Genomic DNA, 18,155 nt, shown 5'->3' with positions numbered 1-18,155 from the left:
AAATTGTTCCCCTCAGCCTCAATCCAGAGAAAGCCTGACCTGCTGAATGACCTACTGGAGGGGCCTGTCCATTTCTGAAAGGGCTGTGATGGTGAGCTGCCAAACCTCAGGCATGAGCTTTCTACTTATTTTCTTTGAATTGAGTAATACCCATCTTTCTATAACTTTCTCTGCCCTTACACAGGAGGCTCATAAAAGACAAACCACTTGGGTGGACAGGATGACTGATGTTTTGGTCAAAAACTGATCCCCGTTTTACCATAGGAGTGAGGCAAAACCAACTTTCACTTACCTGTCTTTATTGAGGCAAATTAAAAAAAAAAAAGATAATAAAGGACAAGAACTTAAAAAGGTTGGCTAGGTGCAGTGGCTCATGCCTGTAATCCCAGCGCTTTGGGAGGCCGACATGGGCAGATAACTTGAGGTCAGGAGTTCAAGACCAGCCTGGCCAAGATGGCAAAACCCAGTCTCTACTAAAAATACAAAAAAAAAATTAGTCAGGCATGGTGGCAGGCGCCAGTAATCCCAGCTACTTGGGTGGCTGAGTCAAGAGAATCGCTTGAACCCAGGAGGCAGAGGTTGCAGTGAGCAGAGATTGTGCCACAGCACTCCAGCCTTGGCAACAGAGCAAGGCTCTGTCTCAAAAAAAAAAAAAAAAAAAAAAAAAAAAAGTTAACAAAACCTTTTCTGTTACCACATTTGACTTTGGGGTAACTTTCAAGCTCTGTTTCCCTGGAAACCTGATGAAGGTGGAATGTCGAATGTGTTACCAGGCCACTGAGTTTATGATAAAACTGACCCCCAATTGGTAAAATGCCTCCAGATTGGGAGGACAGCAAATGACAATAACTACTTGGTGGGAAGCTTAGGGCTAAGTATGGTGACTCTCCTAACTAGGCATATTCTTTGCTAAAATGCTGTAAACTATGTCCATGGGACAGTTACAAGAGATAGAGATACCAGTTACATGCAGCTTCTAAGCTAAGGTGGCTACCACACCCAGCTGTGTCATTTCATTTCGCTACACTTAAGCTGTCTCTTAGGATGGGGGACTGTACACAGAATAGGCACTAGACTATTTTGAGGACTCATGGTGGAGAAACAAGCCCACTACTGCCTAGCAGGCAAACTGTGCTTCCTTTGTTATATCTTTCCGCTTTTGTTAAATGGCACTAAGTGAGACCTATTGTCATCATGTGAGTTTGACTAGCCAAACTCAAGACCAGCGCTGGTGGTCAGAGTGGCATTGTACCTTCCTCCCACAACAGCCCTCAGGGTTTCAGCCAAAAGAGATTAGGTACATGAGGATTTCCAGGCCCTAGGCAGCAAGCACCATTAAGAGAAAAACCCCTCCACAGAGCACACTCCCAGCAACAAACAAGAGGCTCAGGTAGGAACAAGCCAGGCTGCTCCTGGTGTTCATACATGCACGAGGGGCACTTATTAGGGCTGTTGAGGCTGAAACTTCATCAGGTCTCACTTCACTAGAGACTATGAATGGGGTTCTAATTCCAAATGCAGCACCCATACAAACTGGGTTCTGGGAATCAGCTTTGGCATCTGGGATACTGTCTTTGGTAAAGGGGAAAAACAAGGCAGTAGGGGAGCAGAGAGCATACAGTCAAGCTCAGGGGGAACTGAACTTGGCCAAGCACAATAGTGGGATCTTTAAGTGTGCAGCAAGATGGGTTAATGAAAAAATTTTTTTAAAAATTAAAAAAAAAAAAAAACAGGGCCTGGGAACAGATGATGCCAGACTTTCGAGACCCACAGTAACACTCTCTGTTTTCCACCTGTATATATTTTTTTTCTTTTTCTTTTTAACACATGTGTATCTACTTCTGGCTTTACTATTATTTATGGAGAGTCAATGATAAAATTTTGAGGCAGCAAGACAATTAGTTTGGCTTGCCTTTATAGTCTTAGAAATCTTGTTATACAGATATACACTTGTGCCTTACTGAAGCAGCTATTTTTAAAAACAAAAAATAGAGACAGGATCTCACTCTCTTGCCCAGGCTGCAGTACAGCAGTGTGATATTAGCTCACTGCAGCCTCGACCTCCCAAGCTCAAGTGATCCTCCCTCCTCAGCCTCCTAAGTAGCTGGGACTATAGAAGCAAGCCACCACACCCAGCTAATTTATTTTTTTTATTTTTTAGAGATGGGGTTCTCACTATGTTGCCCAGGCTGCTCTTGAACTTCTGGCCTCAAGAGATCCTCCTGCCCCAGGCCTTGCAAAGCTCTGGTATTGCAGATATGAGCCACCATGCCCAGCCTGAAGCAGCTATTTTTAAGGAGTATGAAATCCATATTGAAGGTCACTGCTTTATAACGGGAGAGAATCATTTTATGCAATGGCTACACAGAGAAACAGTGAAGATCAACAATGAAGGTTTCAAGCTTGGTGGAATTCCCACATTTAGAATTTCATGAAAATTTCAGGTCATATGACATGATCTTTGGAAAACAACAACACCACTGAGGAAAACAGCTAGCCTATATGCACCCTTTACACATTTCAAGAGGTTTCAAGAATCCTCCTCCCAAACACCCCTTAACTGAGTCCTGCATTTTGTGTATACTCACCTCATGACGAAACACAAACCCTGAAATGCCAGCTACGAGCTCAGCCAGGAACACCAGGGACAGAAACATGGCATACTGAAAATTAAGCACACAAAGACAAAGTCAGATACATCAGGATTAAGAAGAGGGCTTCTTCAGGGTAGGTTACTTTCAATCAGCGGGAATTAGACAAGTCCTCACACTCCTAGACAAAGTTTAGAAAAAATATAAAACATTCTTCTCTAAATTTACCCACATAAGCCTCAATCTAGGAATGTGTGTTTAATATGCATATGCATTTTGGAGTACACAGGCTGGGGAGAATTCACTGAGAGACTGGCATTGTGCCTATCAGCTTGGCTCACCTGGAGAAATCTGGAAGGAACTTTCACAACTAAGGTATCCACTATTTGTTACACTAGAATCTTTGAGCTAGAAAAAAACCAAACTGCTCTGAAGGTCACAGGACACATTCTGCCCTGTCTGGGGGTCCTTTTTTTACCAACTTCCTCACGACGGTCTGCAAGCCAATTCCCTGCGGCCCATTCCATTTTGAAACTGTTCCAATTGTTGGAAAGACTTCCTTTCCCTTTGGCCACAAGTCTGCCTACTTCTAACTTCCACTCACTGGCATTGGTGCTGCTTTCAGAAGAAATAAGAACCAGCCCAATGTCTTTTCTCTAACGCTAGCCCATCATGTTTGTGAACACGGCCAGGATGAGAACCTGCTGCCTAGGCAAACGCCTCCAGTAGTCTCAACCACATCTCAGATGAAACAATTACAAAACTGCTTCATTTGGAATTGTATCCCTCCCATCTGGGCCCAAGAAGCCAAACGTGTGCAAGATGATGTTCCTCTTCAGACTGGTGGTCATCACTGGACACAGTAGCCACTGCAGCTTTCCTGTGGAGTTGCCTGCCTTTCTTGTTCGGGATGCTGCATGGAGTTTATAGCCTTTCAAAAAGTAAATGCACTATACTACTAATGACATTTGCAAGCATCTAACGTCTTTAGTGCTTTTCATCTCATGCTGCTGATACTTCTCAAGTTTTTTGCATGTGCATGCACGTGCAAGCACGCCTAAATTCAAGGGTAGTACATGGTATTTATGAAACATTAAGGATAACTTTGAAAGGCAGATAAAAACAAGAATTGATTCCTTACCTACAAGGCACATGTCTTACAATCTGCTTCTTATTTCAAAATGAAATATAATGGTTTTGAACATTTGCAATGGCCCTAAACAATGCTGTGGAATTTGGATAGATTGCATGTGGCCACATTACTTACCTGTAAAGTATACACATGTCTCATAAACTATACATATGTATGCTGAGTCATAATTTTTTTTTCTCATCTAGTGGCACATACATCGAAAAAGGAAATGTTGGCTTAAAATATCAATTTCTTTCTAAATATTAACAACATTCTCTAGAAAGCACAGCCACTCAAATACTAAACATGTAGTTATGAGAATGCCCCATGTACATGACTTCTTTCCCAACTTCATACAAAATGCAATTCAAAACAGAGTTTGATGTGAGACTCTCCCATTTTGCTGATGGGATAAGCCTAGACTCTTCCAGAAAGTTGGGTGGGAAAATAACTGTTAGCAGGCAGGTGGAAGAAAGGGCATTTATCTCTGTAGTCAGAAGTCCTCCTAGGTTTGAATCCCATCTTGTTATGAACTACCTCTTAGAAAGGAGGCAGCCTCTCTGGGCTTCCATAAAGTAGACATAGTTATTTTCAGTTGTTTTGCAATTAATGAGGTTATATAAGGACTGCAAAATTCTAGACTGACAGTTAATCAAGTGACTTCCGCTCTCATCAGCCGAATCAGCAGTTTTCTGTGTCTGGCAAGTTTCCTGCCTCTAGGAGCTTTCAGAGAGTGGCCGTTTTACCTACAGAAAGCATTTGCCAAAAGCCTATTGGGAAGAGCTTGTACTAAATACAGGTCAGTAGGGGTTAGAGCTTTTTTCCCAAATGTAAACATTGGAGTTGAAATAGTCCTAGCTTTGGAAGGAAACATACAAGGGTTCAAATCCCAGCCTTCCATACATTAGCTGTGTGAATTTGGGTGGGTTATCTAAACCCCCAAGTTCCTATCACATTACATGAAAATATAACCTACACTGCATGGTGGTAGTGAGGAGAAAAATAAAATGTCATATGCACCCAGTATAGCCTCTATCACATAAAAGGACCAAATCATATTTTAAAAATTTTATTGTTTTTAACTAACATATAATAATTGTACATATTTACGGGGTACAGTATGATGTTTTGATACATGCATACTGTGTGTAATGATCAAATCAGAGTAGTTAGCATATCCATTACCTAAAATATTTCTTTGTGGTGGGAACATTCTAAATCCTCTCTTCTAGCTATTGCTAAATATGTAATACATTAACTATAGTTACCCTACTATGCAATAAAACACCAGATAATTCCTCCTATCTAGCTGTGACTTTGCACCCATTGGCCAACCTCTGCTCCTCCCTCCTCCCCTGTCTCTAGACAAAAAAAATAAATAAATGCTGATGAGGATGTGGAAAAGGGAGAACTCTTATACACTGCTGATTGGAATGTAAATTAGTACAACCACTATGGATAACAGAGTAGAGGTTCCTCAAAAAATTAAAAGTAGAACTACCATATGATCCAGCAATCCTACTGCGGGGTATATACCCAAAGAAAATGAAATCAATATGTTGAGGAGATAGCCACGCCCCCATGTATATTGCAGCACTATTGACAATAGCCAACCTAAGTGTCCATACACACTGGACACAATGTGTCTATACACAATGGAATACTATTAGGCCATAAACAAGAATGAAATCCTGTCACTTGCGACAACGTGAATGAATCTAGAGGATTAAGTGAAATAAGTCAGGGAAAGAAAAGACTAATAACTGCCTGATCTTACACATATGTAGAATCTAAAATTTGATCTAAAAGACATTTTTAAAGACCCAAATTAAGCCCCAAACCAAAAAACTTCTCTACTTCCCAAAATGCTCACCTGCCAGCGAACTTGTGTTAGGAGAAGAAAATGGTAGTGTGGTGTGAAGCCACCTCCAGAAGAGGCCAGAACTAACTATTCCATTGTTTATACACATATCCTATTTTATGACATTATACTCAGCTATGGGATACTTCTGCCCCACAAGCAAATTTAGAATTAGAACATAAAAATATCACCTCTCCCACCCCTCTCCAGTCATAGTATTTGGGCCAGGAGAAACTTTGGTGATTTAGTCCAATTCTATTTTGTTACAATTGGAGACAAAGGTCCAAGGAGGTTACATCCTTGCCGCTAAAGACTTTAAACAGTTAGTTGGAATCAGTCAGGTCTCAACACCACATCACTTCCCTTCTTGTTTGAATGGATGGTTTTTTAGAATTTTTTCTTTTCTCTGCTTTTGAAGTTAATTCTCCTCTTGCTACTCATTGTGCTAAACAAAAGGTTCTCAATACTGGCTACAAGATTGAATCCTCTGGAGAGCTTTTTAGAAAATAAGATGCCAGGGCCTCACCACCACTGAGGAGTCTACTTCAACCAGCTAGCGGTGGGATGCTGGCAAAGGTTTTTGCAAATGGCTTCCCAGGTGATTTAATCATGTATCTGGAGTTGAGGACTACGGCACTAGACCAAAAGAAACCCTAGTGTTTATGAGAAGTACTAGAAGGTAGACTCAGGGTGTTAGTATAGAGTGCCAGGTGACAGCAGCAGAAGCCTGGCCCATAATCAGGATGGGCCTCATTATGGCTTGCCCATCAACCTGAAGAATCAGTGGCGGCTGAGGCATCAGCCTCCTGTATGGTCTGCAGGATAGAAAATGGCAAAGTCAAGCACCACTTCTATGAGGTTGACAACAGAGACTGACTGCCCAGTGCCAGTTGGGAAGACGGTTCCTTTGGAATGAACCACTCTCACACCCACATATATCACTAGATGGTATTAAATGTTACTACAACCTAGGGCTACATAGGGACAGGCAACATGGCCCTGATGGAATCTTTGCTTCTCCCTTCACGGAGTAAGATGCCTGAAATAAATATTTTTAAACAAAATTTTATTTTGAGGACAGGTCCTTGCTAATTTTTATCTATAAAATCCTTTACCATTAATCCCCATCAGTGAAGAACATGAACAGTGAATAGAGAATTAGTTAACTGCTGTACCTAAAAGTTAAAAATCACAGTAATAGCCTTTCAATAGTCTGCCCTTATCATCTGGGAAGCATCACTGCTTTATCTGTCCCATGAGAGTATGCACCCTGCACTGGTCCTGGTAGCCAACACTTGACACTGCATAAGTCCTCTGGGTGGCAGGCTCTGGCTTAGCTCAACTCTCATAGCACTGAGACAGGGAGTACAGGTTCAGAGAAGACCACACACATGCATCCATGCATGGCCAGGCTCAAGGAGGTGGAAAGTATTTCTCCAATAGGAACTTGGAGGTGAAAGTCTGCTTATGTTCAGGATGCTGCCTTGCCACCAAAGCTGCATATCACATGCTTAAGGAGACTTCTAAGATATAGTTCAAAATTGAAACAGGGCGAGGCCGGGCACGATGGCTCAAGCCTGTAATGGCAGCACTTTGGGAGGCCGAGGCAGGTGGATCACGAGGTCAGGAGATCAAGACCATCCTGGCCAACATGGTGAAACCCCGTCTCTACTAAAAATACAAAAAAATTAGCTGGGCGTGGTGGCGGGCGCCTGTAGTCCCAGCTAGTTGGGAGGCTGAGGCAGGAGAATGGCATGAACCCAGGGGGTGGAGCTTGCAGTGAGCAGAGATTGCGCCATTGAACTCCAGCCTGGGCAACAGAGCGAGACTCCATCTCAAAAGAAAAAAAAAAAAAAAAAGAAAAGAAACAGGGCATCTTGTCATGAGGATACAAATGGACTACTGCAATCACTGGCCACTGCTTTGTCATCATCTACCCGGAGGGACTGGGACTAGATTTAGTGTGCCAGGCTGTGTTTGGGGTTGTTTTTACCTCTAGGGGATTAAAGGATGGATTAGGAAAGAGTCTGGACTGAAATTGTTAAGGTCTTGTCTGTGACCTCAAGACGAACCACTTCACCTCCATGTAATTTATATTTTTACAAAAATATAGTTGAGAAAGCAGTATTATGTTGTGACATACTCACCAGTTTCAGCATCCATGGGCTACCACGACATGTAGCAAAGCATCCAAACAGGCCAAAGACAACAATAGTGGTGCCAGTTCCGATGAGCACATAGGGAGCATTTGTGGAGTTCTCGGCAATAAGGGAGATATAGGTGCCCAGAGTAAGTTTGCCCCAGACTCCAACAGCCAGCAGGATCACCCCAGTGATCTGAAAGAGGGAGAGGAGAGTGTGAAGCTATTGCCAAGAGAGGTGAGAATCAGCACAGAGCAATGTGGCCAAATTTGAAGACTCAAGTTTCCGTGAATAAGACGGTACTTGCTGTAGGATTCCTTGAGCAACGAGAAATGTCAGAGTGTTAACTAAAATCATCATAAAGACACTTCATTTATTTTCCCCAATAAACATGCCCCTTACACAATCCCATATGCAATTATTGTGTTAATTAGAAGTCAAGCCAACAATAAAGAACTTCTTTTTTAAAAAGCAGTTTACAAAGCACATCATACGACAGGTCTGAGAGCCTTCCCCCAGCTGCTGCCTGACACCAAGCTGGGTATAACCCCATGAAGAATGACAGCTGCCCTCTTTGATGGCATGTGTGTACACAGTATATTTTATGGACATCCTGCACAATGTTTTCAGGAACACAGTGATTCCCTTTGACTATTATTGCAGAAATTTCCACAAAAACAAAATATTCCAAATATTTTTGAATCCCTATTGATGTGCTGTCTTAGTATTTTATTCAATATAAAACAACAGAAGAATCTGCATAGTTCCTGGAATTAGCTGTAATGCGATTTGCCAAATCCCACTGATCAGTCCAAAGGAAATCCCTATAGCATGTCTAAACTAGAACCCTGCATCAATCAGGCCTTTACTTTATGGGATAGATTCCAGGGTGCATACTATGCCTAACACCCCACCCCCTGCAGGCCACACGCCCTGGCAGCTTTAGCTGCTAAAGCCACTGGGGTTGCTTTATGTCTCTAACCATCTCCCAAGCTGGTCTTTCAGGTCACCAATAGCTTAGCAACTCAAACTGACAGCCTTGTAACTGCTACCACTTCTGATACCGCATGAAGCTTGAAAGAAACCTGGGTGTCCAAGAAAGACCATCTCCAGTTTGGCCCCACCCTAGAGCCTAATGTCTCATACCAAATGCCTTGGATCCCTGTCTAGTTTGCTCACTCAAGTGAGGAGTCAAGGTGAGAAAACTGGAGAGAATTGGCATGATACAAATCCATACCCACCTTGCCAAGGTTTCCCTTGTCAATCAATACACAGTTCCTAATATCTGTGACCACCACCAAATATATGCTATACCATGAACCAAATGGCTGGGCCAGTGAAGATGCTTAGACCTCTCTCCTTTATACTCTGAAAATACTTTCTGTAATTTGGAACCATCAAGCTACATTATCAGATTTTTGTGTGTGTGTGCAAGACGAAGAATGGTCCCTGTACTTTTCACTGCATAAGCTAAGTGTGAGCTTTACCTGTATGGGGGGAGAGGTCAGTAAAAACAAGTAGAGTTTGGTGACACTTCCCCACCCTGGCAGCCTGTCTACTTTGTAGAACCTTCACCATGAAAGACAGAATTAAAGGTTTTAAATCAGAAAAAGATTGAGGAACTAGTGCTACTTTTATTAGGCAAAGATAAACAATCGTGATGCAGTGTTGCGGTGAAAGTGTTTGACACTAATATTTGGGAGAAAGTGGCCCCGTGGAGGTTGACTGCCTTTCAAAAATTCCAATGGAGATGGCCTAGCGAATTAAATCCAAGAAAACCAAGAACACAGATGTTGCCAAGAGTTCTAAGTCCTCTGCTGACACCCGGTGGTTGTTTAAAAAAGTACTTTCCTTGAGCAGCCTCTTCTGCCATACTCCCCAACACGGAAACATAAAATGCCTTTTACCTGCTAAAATCAAATTTTAAGAATCAACTGTCAAGTCATTAGGGGTAAAAATGCAATGGACACTATGTAGAAAAGGACAGTGCCTGTGCCATCTTTTACTAATGCCTAGCACAGTGCCAGGCACAGAGTAAATGCTTACTATTCCATTGAGAAAAAATATATATATTTTTCATTTCTCTGGGTCTTAGAACCTGTATTTTATAAAACAGAGCTTATCAGATACCACATACTTACACAACTTCTACATCTGGTAAATACTGCGAGGTGATTTAAAATGGGACCAAAGAGAAATTTCCCCCATACTTTCCACTGTAGCATTATCAGCCTAAGCTGTAAACATCACAATGTAAATGTATTGAACAAAAGCAAAAATTCAGTTAAGCTAGTCGGTGTTTAGGCTGAATATATGCCTCATTCGGAAACTTGTGACTTCATAGTATTGCTCCCAAAGATACACGAACACTTCAAATACAAACTGAGCAGCTGCATTCCGTGAACTGCTATTGCTGGTCCTTATTGGAATGTGATTGCTTTAATGAAAATGTATACTGCTAATCAAGTATGAGAGTCTGATAACTTACATTTCTGTGACCAGTGATTTCATGAAGTTCAGTTACTACCAGAACAAATCTTACATGCAGTATGTCAAAGTTAACACAAATCCTGATTTTAAGGCAAACAGTACCAAGATCATTTTAATGCCTTTTCTTTCATAACATAATTTATCCTAATGCAATCATTGCTTTGTATATGAACCCTCTCCTCATGTAAGTGCAAAACCTATACCAGTTTGTTAAAATGGTCATAAAATGTAAATTACACAAATACTCCATTTTCAGAAAAAGACTTTTTAATTTCAATAGGTTTTTGGGGAACAAGTGGTGTTTGGTTAGATGAATAAATTCTTTAGCGGTGATTTCTGAGATTTTGGTGCACCCATCACCTGAGCAGTGTACACTGTACCCAATGTGTAGTCTTTTATCACTCATCCTGCTCCCATCCTTTCTCCCCAGTCCCCAAAGTGCATTGTATCATTCCTATGCTTTTTGCATTCTCACAGATTAGCTCCCACTTATGAGTGAGAACATACGATGTTTGGTTTTCCATTTCTCAGTTACTTCACTTAGAGTAATGGTCTCCAATTCCATCCAGGTTGCTGCAAATGCCATTACTTCATTCCTTTTTATGGCTTAGTAGCATTCCATGGTGTGTGTGTGTGTCTCTGTGTGTGTGTGTGTGTGTGTACACCACATTTTCTTTATCCACTCATTGATTGATGGGCATTTGGACTGGTTCTATATTTTTGCAATTGCGAATCGTGCTGCTATAAACGTGTTTCTTTTTTGTATAATGACTTCTCAGAGAAAGACTCCTTATAAAGACCTTGGTGGTCTTTATAAGTTTGCCAGTGGGTGCAAACAAACACAATACTATGAACACCATATTGCATGGGAGAGAAAACATCCAACATTCTAACCTTGACCAAGTCAAGGTTAAGCCTTAGAGGGACTCATGTTCCTCTCAATAACGTGGAAACTGGGTTAGACACGCCCCTTCCAGCACTCATGTGCTAGGAATCTAAGAATAACCAGAAGAGGAAGGCCTTCTCCAATATTGCTATTGTCATACTCAAACACTCCTGATGAACCAGCTCTGTTCAGAAGCTTGAACTCCACTCTATATGGTTCCAGGAAAACAGCTATTCTCTGGGCAGTTCCCAACCTTTGTTCATGATGATCCTCTTACCTAGAATTCTATCCATCCTATCTTCTTACCTATCCATCCTATCACTCTATATCCTAAATTCTTATGGTACACACTGTACTCACTCCCCTCAGCCTCCTCAAAGTCACTCTGCGGTATACCATGGTCCTTCTGTACCCTACCCATCCTTCTGTGCATATCCAGGAGCACAACCTCTTGAGGGTGGGAGCTGTGTACCTTGCACACAGTCAATGTTCTGTACCTGTCCATTTAACAAATGAATAAGCAACCAATTGTAGAGTTAAGAAAGGAGAAGAAGTTTCATGTTAGCCATCTATTTGCTATACCCTCTGAACCTCTGTGAAGAACTATCAGAAATGGTAAGAATGCCACTCTGGACCAGAAAGGGCCAGTAATCTGGGGAAATAACAAGGCTAAAGACAAAGAAGAAAAGATTAAACAGACAAGGGAGAAAATGGTTAGGTTGCGGCATACCCTTAGGTGACTAAGACCATATGTGGTGGTAGTAGTGGTTGGTGGTGGACGTGAAGTGGGTGTTCGAAGAAATTGCCAGGTAGTTGAAGGAAAAAGCACACCTACAAGCAAAGGGCTAAAGATCCATAAAACACTCTAACTGGCATTTTATCACATTCTTCTTGCTATAAAAATGTTTCTCACTAAGGATAAAAACCATACAAAGATAAGCCCAAGACAAAAGCCACTATCATATGTATAAATTTTTTCTTGGCTCTCATCAACACACATTCACTCCACACATGTACTTTTGCAAGCACCCACAGGAAAGTCATGTCTCAAACATGACTTTCGAACTGAAAAGCAAGGGACTTTTTTTTTTTTTTAAACATCTCTCTCCTGCTGTGAGGTGCAATGAGTAAGTTCGGAGTTCACCAAAGCAATTGTGTGTCTGAGCTCCTCAGAGACCTCAAATCCATAAATCAATCATCAGCATATGTTACCTTTCTCATGGAGGTTTTGCTTCTTTCTCAGAAGAATTGATCAGCAAGCAGCCAACGCTGTGGTTCGGGGAGGAGAGAGATAGGAGACCATGGATAAACTACATGACTGGCCTGGTGAAGGACCAGCACCAACTTATATGCTCCCAAATCAACCACAAGCCAGGATGGCAGGCCCAGCCTTCCATCAGAAGTAACCAGGCTGAGGCTCTCCCTTTCTTGCTTATTCCTGGCATCTCATTTTCTGTGTGCTTACAACACAGCTCAAATTTTATGGGTAGCAAAGTACCACTAGCTACTATTAATTTAGGCTTGGTGATGAGACAGAGTAAAGCTATAATCATGGCATCAGAAAAGTTAGATCAGAACTGAAAAGGCTTCTGTGTGATGATACATATTACTTTAAAATTATACTCAAAGAAAACTTACAGATAGGTTTGGCAATATGCCAAGAGGTATCCAAAATGCTCTGAAACAGACTTACTAAGGTTTATTTTCATCCTAAAATGGCCATTAGGGGAGCGAGTAGCCAACATAAACAATTCCCCTTGCTCTTGCCAGGTCAACCTGGCTAATACTGATAAGTCTCTCTGCGGATATCCTGATCTTCAGAGAGGTGCCAGAAATAGAGGGCTTCCATCCTTCTCACCTGTCCAGAGGCATTTTACTTGAGCCCACGCTGTTTTGTGCGTGCAGACCACAGACCTTATGATGAAACTGCTGCAGCTGCTGTGCCAGGTCTGAGAGGGCAAAGTCCTTATTTCCTCTCACTAAATCCTTAATACAAGGTTCATAAGCCCCACCTTCTATGTGAATATATGCACATTATTCTAATGATGGCACAAGTTCATATCTACTATATCATTCAATTAAAGAAAAAAAAGACAACAAAAATTGAATCACAGAGGTACAAGCTATCAAAAAGAGACTGCTTACTAAATAGCCATATGGAATAGAAAGCACTGCATCTAAAAACCAACAAAAAGAAACACACAGGCGAGATCGTAGGCAGAAGTCTTAGCTAGATTGCATTTTAGTTGACCCACAATTCAATCATCCCAGAGGTTTACAGGTTAATTCCTTCATAGCAACTACACACAAAGGTATTGTGAAATATCCCCCAGAGGATTCTGTAACTCAGAAGAAAATGCGTGACACTGAAACTCCATACACATCATCAATAATTAAAATCCACGTTCCTCAGATGTTAGGTTTTAAGAGGAAAAGTACCTGACAAACTATTCTCTTAGCTGATTCTTATGTGAGTGTGTGTGCCTAGGGGACAAAGAGGAGGAGAAGTCTTTGCACAATGTTGGGACCTGATTAGGTAGAGGTGGAGAAAGTAACCAGAAAAGCAAAGAAACCAGCAGCTTGTATAATGTTATGGTCTTATTTTAAGAAGTAACAGTGTGCATCCATTATATTTATAACTTAAAATTTTATTACAAATTGTATGTATACCTAGTGTTTTTAAAATAGACTAAGAACCAGAATTTATTGGGATTCTTCACTGGGCTTGAGAACCCATTCCAGATGAGTGGCAGAAAGGGACTCAATATATTTAAAAGAACATTAGCTGGGGCCAGACGTGGTGACTCATGCCTGTAATCCTAGCACTTTGGAAGGCAGAGGCAGAGGTGGGCGGATCACTTGAGGCCAGGAGTTCGAGACCAGCCTGGCCAACATGGTGAAACCCCATCTCTACTAAAAATACAAAAATTAGCCGGCTGTGGTGGTGCGTGCCTGTAATCCCAGCTACTTGGGAGGCTGAGGCGGGAGAATCACTTGAACCCACAGGGCAGAGGTTGCAGTGAGCCAAGATCATGCCACTGTACTCCAGCCTGGGTGACAGAGCTTTACTCTGTCTCAAAAAAAAAAAAAAAAAAAAAAGAAAGAAAAAGAAAAAGAAAAAAAGGATGTTAGCTGAATGTGGTGGCTCACGCCTGTAATCCCAGCTGCTCAGGAGACTGAGACAGGAGGATCACTTGAGCCCAGGAGTTCGAGGCCAGACTTGGCAGCATAGCAAGACCTCCATCTCAAAAAAAAAAAAAAAAATTAGAATTAAAAATGTTAGAGCTCTTGGCTGGGGTTTAGAAGACCAGGACTTCAGTTGTAGTTTTGTCATTAATGAGCTGTGTGACTTTGGGCAGATCACCTGATGTTTCTGGGCCTCAGCTCACTCTTCAATAAAATCAGGAAGTAGAGAAACCTGATTGCCAGTGCTTCCCTCCCAGCTCTAACATTCTGATACAACAAATCAGAATCTCAAACTTGACACACTCAGTCACGCTGAAATATATTTATAGCTGTGCCTTTAAGCAAACAAAAGAGAGTTTCTAAGATTCTCCCTGTATCTGATAAACCACCAGCAGCAGGGGTAGGAAAGTTGGCTCATTTCTGGACCTGAAGCCCACTGTTCTGTCAGCTTCCCCAGGTGGCGAGAGGCTCCTGGGTAAGAAAGGGTAGGAAGAATGCCCAGCAGGACATGCGTTTGTAGTTTTACACAGACACGCAAAAATTTATAAGCTCACTAGCATAACAAAAGCTTTACTTTTTATAAGAAGATCCCACTGTTATCAAGACATGTGCTTTGAACTCTCTCTAGGCAAGTATTTTGACCAATTCAACCTTTTTACTCCATTTTTGTCTCTTGTGTACATGTATACATGTGTATGTCTGTGGGGGTGTGTGTGTGTGTGTGTGTGTATATGGAAGATAATACATGTTATATGGCTGACAGGTTGGTGGTATCATTAAAAGGAGACAGGGAAGTTAAGAAGCGGGAGAGGAGTGAGATAATCTTAAGTGCTGACTTGTTAAAATTGAATCTGAGAACCAATAAGAAATCCAGAGACCGTCTGGTCCAGGCTCTGTTTTCTATTGGGTTTGGGGTGACCAAAGGTCACAGAGGCAACATGTTCAGAAGGCAGTTGTGAATGTGGGGCTTGAATTTAGGAGTAAGTCAGAGCTGCAGGTGAGGGCTGAGGCCAGAAGTGACAGCTAAGCGGGAACAACAAATCTTGGGAAACAGAAGCAGAAGATGGTGGGAAGTTCAAGGACTAAGGCTTGAGGAAGACTGTCACTAGAACATGAGAGGACAATGCTGGAAGACAGGGGACAGCAAAGAGACGCAAAACAGAGTGGACAAGTCTATAAAGGTGGCTGCCAATGTGAGAAGTAGGACATGGAAGAAAGAGACATTTTCTCCTTTAAAGATTTATTGGAAACAAGGCCAAGCACAGTGGCTTGTGCCTATAATCCCAGCACTTTGGGAGGCCAAGGTGGGAGGATCACTTGAGGCCAGGAGTTCAAGACCAGCCTGGGCAACATAGTGAGACCCCATCTCTAAAAAAAAAAAAATTAGTCAGGTGTGGCAGCACATGCCTGTAGTCCCAGCTACTTGGGAGGCTGAGGTGGGAGGATCACCTGAGCCCAGGAGGTTGAGGCTGCAGTGAGCTAAGATTGTACCACCACACTTCAGCCTGGGTGACAGAGCAAGATCTTATTTTTTTTTTTAAAAAGACTTATGGGAAACAAAACACCAGCACAATTCATTGATCCTGCATACACTAATGACCAGACAGGGTACTCTTTTTATTTTTGTACCCAGTACAGCCCACTGAGATTACATTTTGTATTTTAATATTATTACATCCTAGATCCAATTCATAGACTTCAAGTTTCAGGAGCTAGGTCATGAAGCTAGAGTGATTTGTCACAAACTCTAGCTTCTATTTGGATTTTATCAGGGATCAGATAGCCAGAGTCTAAAATGCAGATTGTCTAACAAGGTATAACAAATCACAGATGCTTTTGAAAATATGAAAATGGCTTTGAACAGCACTATGAAAAGTCAGAAATTCTAGCTTTGACTGTGGGTCTATTACAGTCTCTTCATATGCGTAGTGAAACAACTAATCATTTCATAGGAAATGGCTCCAGGCATGCTGTAAGTCCAGCAAACAATACTTCTTCTCTAAGTTGCAACCACTAGCTTACACCAGTCATGTTGCATATCTGTGTCTTAGTTCATCATCTACAAAGTGGCAGGACTAGCCCCAGGGCCCTTCCAGTGCTAGAGTTACTTGTTTCTTTGAATTGCCCAGTGGTCCTCAGAGGGGCAAATATCAAATTCAACTGTTAGCTCAGATGCCAAAGACTGGTCAACAGCATTCACCAAGGGGCTGCACCTGCTGGGCTCTGTACTCATCCTGGGGAGTTTAGCTGGAGGGTGGCTCAAGGAGGTGGCTGGCTAGAGACTGAATACTCTCTAATGTCCTGTGGGCCCATGAAGTGGTAAAAATGGACCCATATGGTGACAATATTTTCAGAATTAAAAACAGAATCTGAACACGGTAAAGATCTTTGAAATTGGTCTGTCACAGAAAATCAGGGCTATACAGCTGCTAAAATAATAATAAATGCCACCTTGTTAAGAGAGCCTTTTACTACTTGAATAACTAAACTCCTTCAAATGAGGCCCACACAGCTCTACCTTATACTTAATTCCATTATTCAACAAATAGAGTCACAGAAAATTCCTGAACATGTTATTAGGTACTCTGTATATCACACTGGGAAAAGAGAAAAAATGGTCAGCCCTATTGAATTGGTTTCTCATTTCTTTTATATTACCCTAAAAGCTTACAGACTTTAGGTTTCTTCTCCCTTAAAAACTAAATTCCCCAAAAAGGCCCAGAAGCAAAAAGAAAAGAAAGAATTTAACTGCACACATATCCGTACATTGAGAAATGTTCTGTTACATCAGAGAAGAATGTTAAGGGTAGCTTATTCTGAGCCTCTTGGCATTATTTTTTCTTTATAAGCATTGTTGAGTTCTCCTAGCAAATGTTTAAAACAGGACTTAGGTTTTTGATCTATACTAATAGTGAAGGTCTTATTTCAACTTTGAGAGTCCAAGAGCATGTGAAAGGAAGAAGCAAGCAAACCAGAGGTTAAGACTATATGAATATAGCTCATACCTCTGGTTTCATGATGACCCAGATATATAAATAGACATAATATAGGTAAATGCCTATTAGGAACTGGGGCCAGCAAAGCCACTTACCAGGAGATTTATGTACTTAGAAATCTGCACCAGCTGTAGTGGCTAAAGTGACAGAAGCTTAATGTTTGGGGGATTCCCTGTATGCCCCACCTCCTTTATCTTTTGGCACAGTTGAATACACACTAAGGCCATGTGAGTGCCAGGAGCACTAACAGTCTTAGCGCCATTAGCAGATAGCCAACCACCACTGAAAGAAGAGTTACGGCAAGAAACCCCTTCCCTTGCTTCCATTCCTCAGGTAACCAGCACTGTGAAAAGACGGATCAAATTCTACACTAATAAGATACTTTTTAAAAAGATCATGTCAGAATAAGCTTATAAACAAGAGCCACATATTAATGTGTGTTGACAGAATGTTTGTACTGACTACACATTTGTTCTGCCCTGTATTAATTGTATTAATACATCAAGATTTTAAGAGTCATGTGGGGAAGGAATAAATCCTTTCCTCCTTTATATCCACCAAAGCCTCAGCCATACCTCGTACCTGATTTTCCAAGACAACATGCTGTTCAAATATTCTGTCCTAATATCCATCAAACAGAATCAGCTCAATAAATACAGAATGAATCTTAGTGACGAGCTCTTCTTCAAATTCAGCTCCCTTTTATTGGCTGTGTCCTCGTGAATTTTGGATGGGAATGAATCTGGAAAAACGAATCGTAACAATTTTTCCATAAATGCCAATCTGACAGTGGCACACTTCTTTCTCATAATTATGTTGAACATATTTGGCTTTCCTGGAGTTCTATTATTTTCAAAAGGGAGAATCTTCTT

The 18,155-nt window shown here is 41.5% G+C and overlaps 1 protein-coding gene across 3 annotated transcripts in view; it reads right to left on the bottom strand.

Annotated features, from left to right (window-relative positions):
* The window catches only part of TSPAN7 (tetraspanin 7), a 127,592-nt gene that overhangs the window by 14,872 nt on the left and 94,565 nt on the right, over window positions 1–18,155 (bottom strand). For all 3 annotated transcript variants that reach the window (XM_009438946.3, NM_001009070.1, XM_063803780.1), the window contains exons 2-3: window positions 7,732–7,920; window positions 2,589–2,663 (exon numbers count right to left, since the gene is read on the bottom strand). In XM_009438946.3, the coding sequence (XP_009437221.1) occupies window positions 2,589–2,663; window positions 7,732–7,920 (264 nt within the window). The remainder of the gene's footprint in view (window positions 1–2,588; window positions 2,664–7,731; window positions 7,921–18,155) is intronic.

Source organism: Pan troglodytes, chromosome X (genome assembly GCF_028858775.2).
Source record: "Pan troglodytes isolate AG18354 chromosome X, NHGRI_mPanTro3-v2.0_pri, whole genome shotgun sequence".
NCBI lineage: Eukaryota > Metazoa > Chordata > Mammalia > Primates > Hominidae > Pan > Pan troglodytes.
Note: the sequence above shows the minus strand (reverse complement) of the source record. Positions and strands in the feature narration are given on the sequence as shown.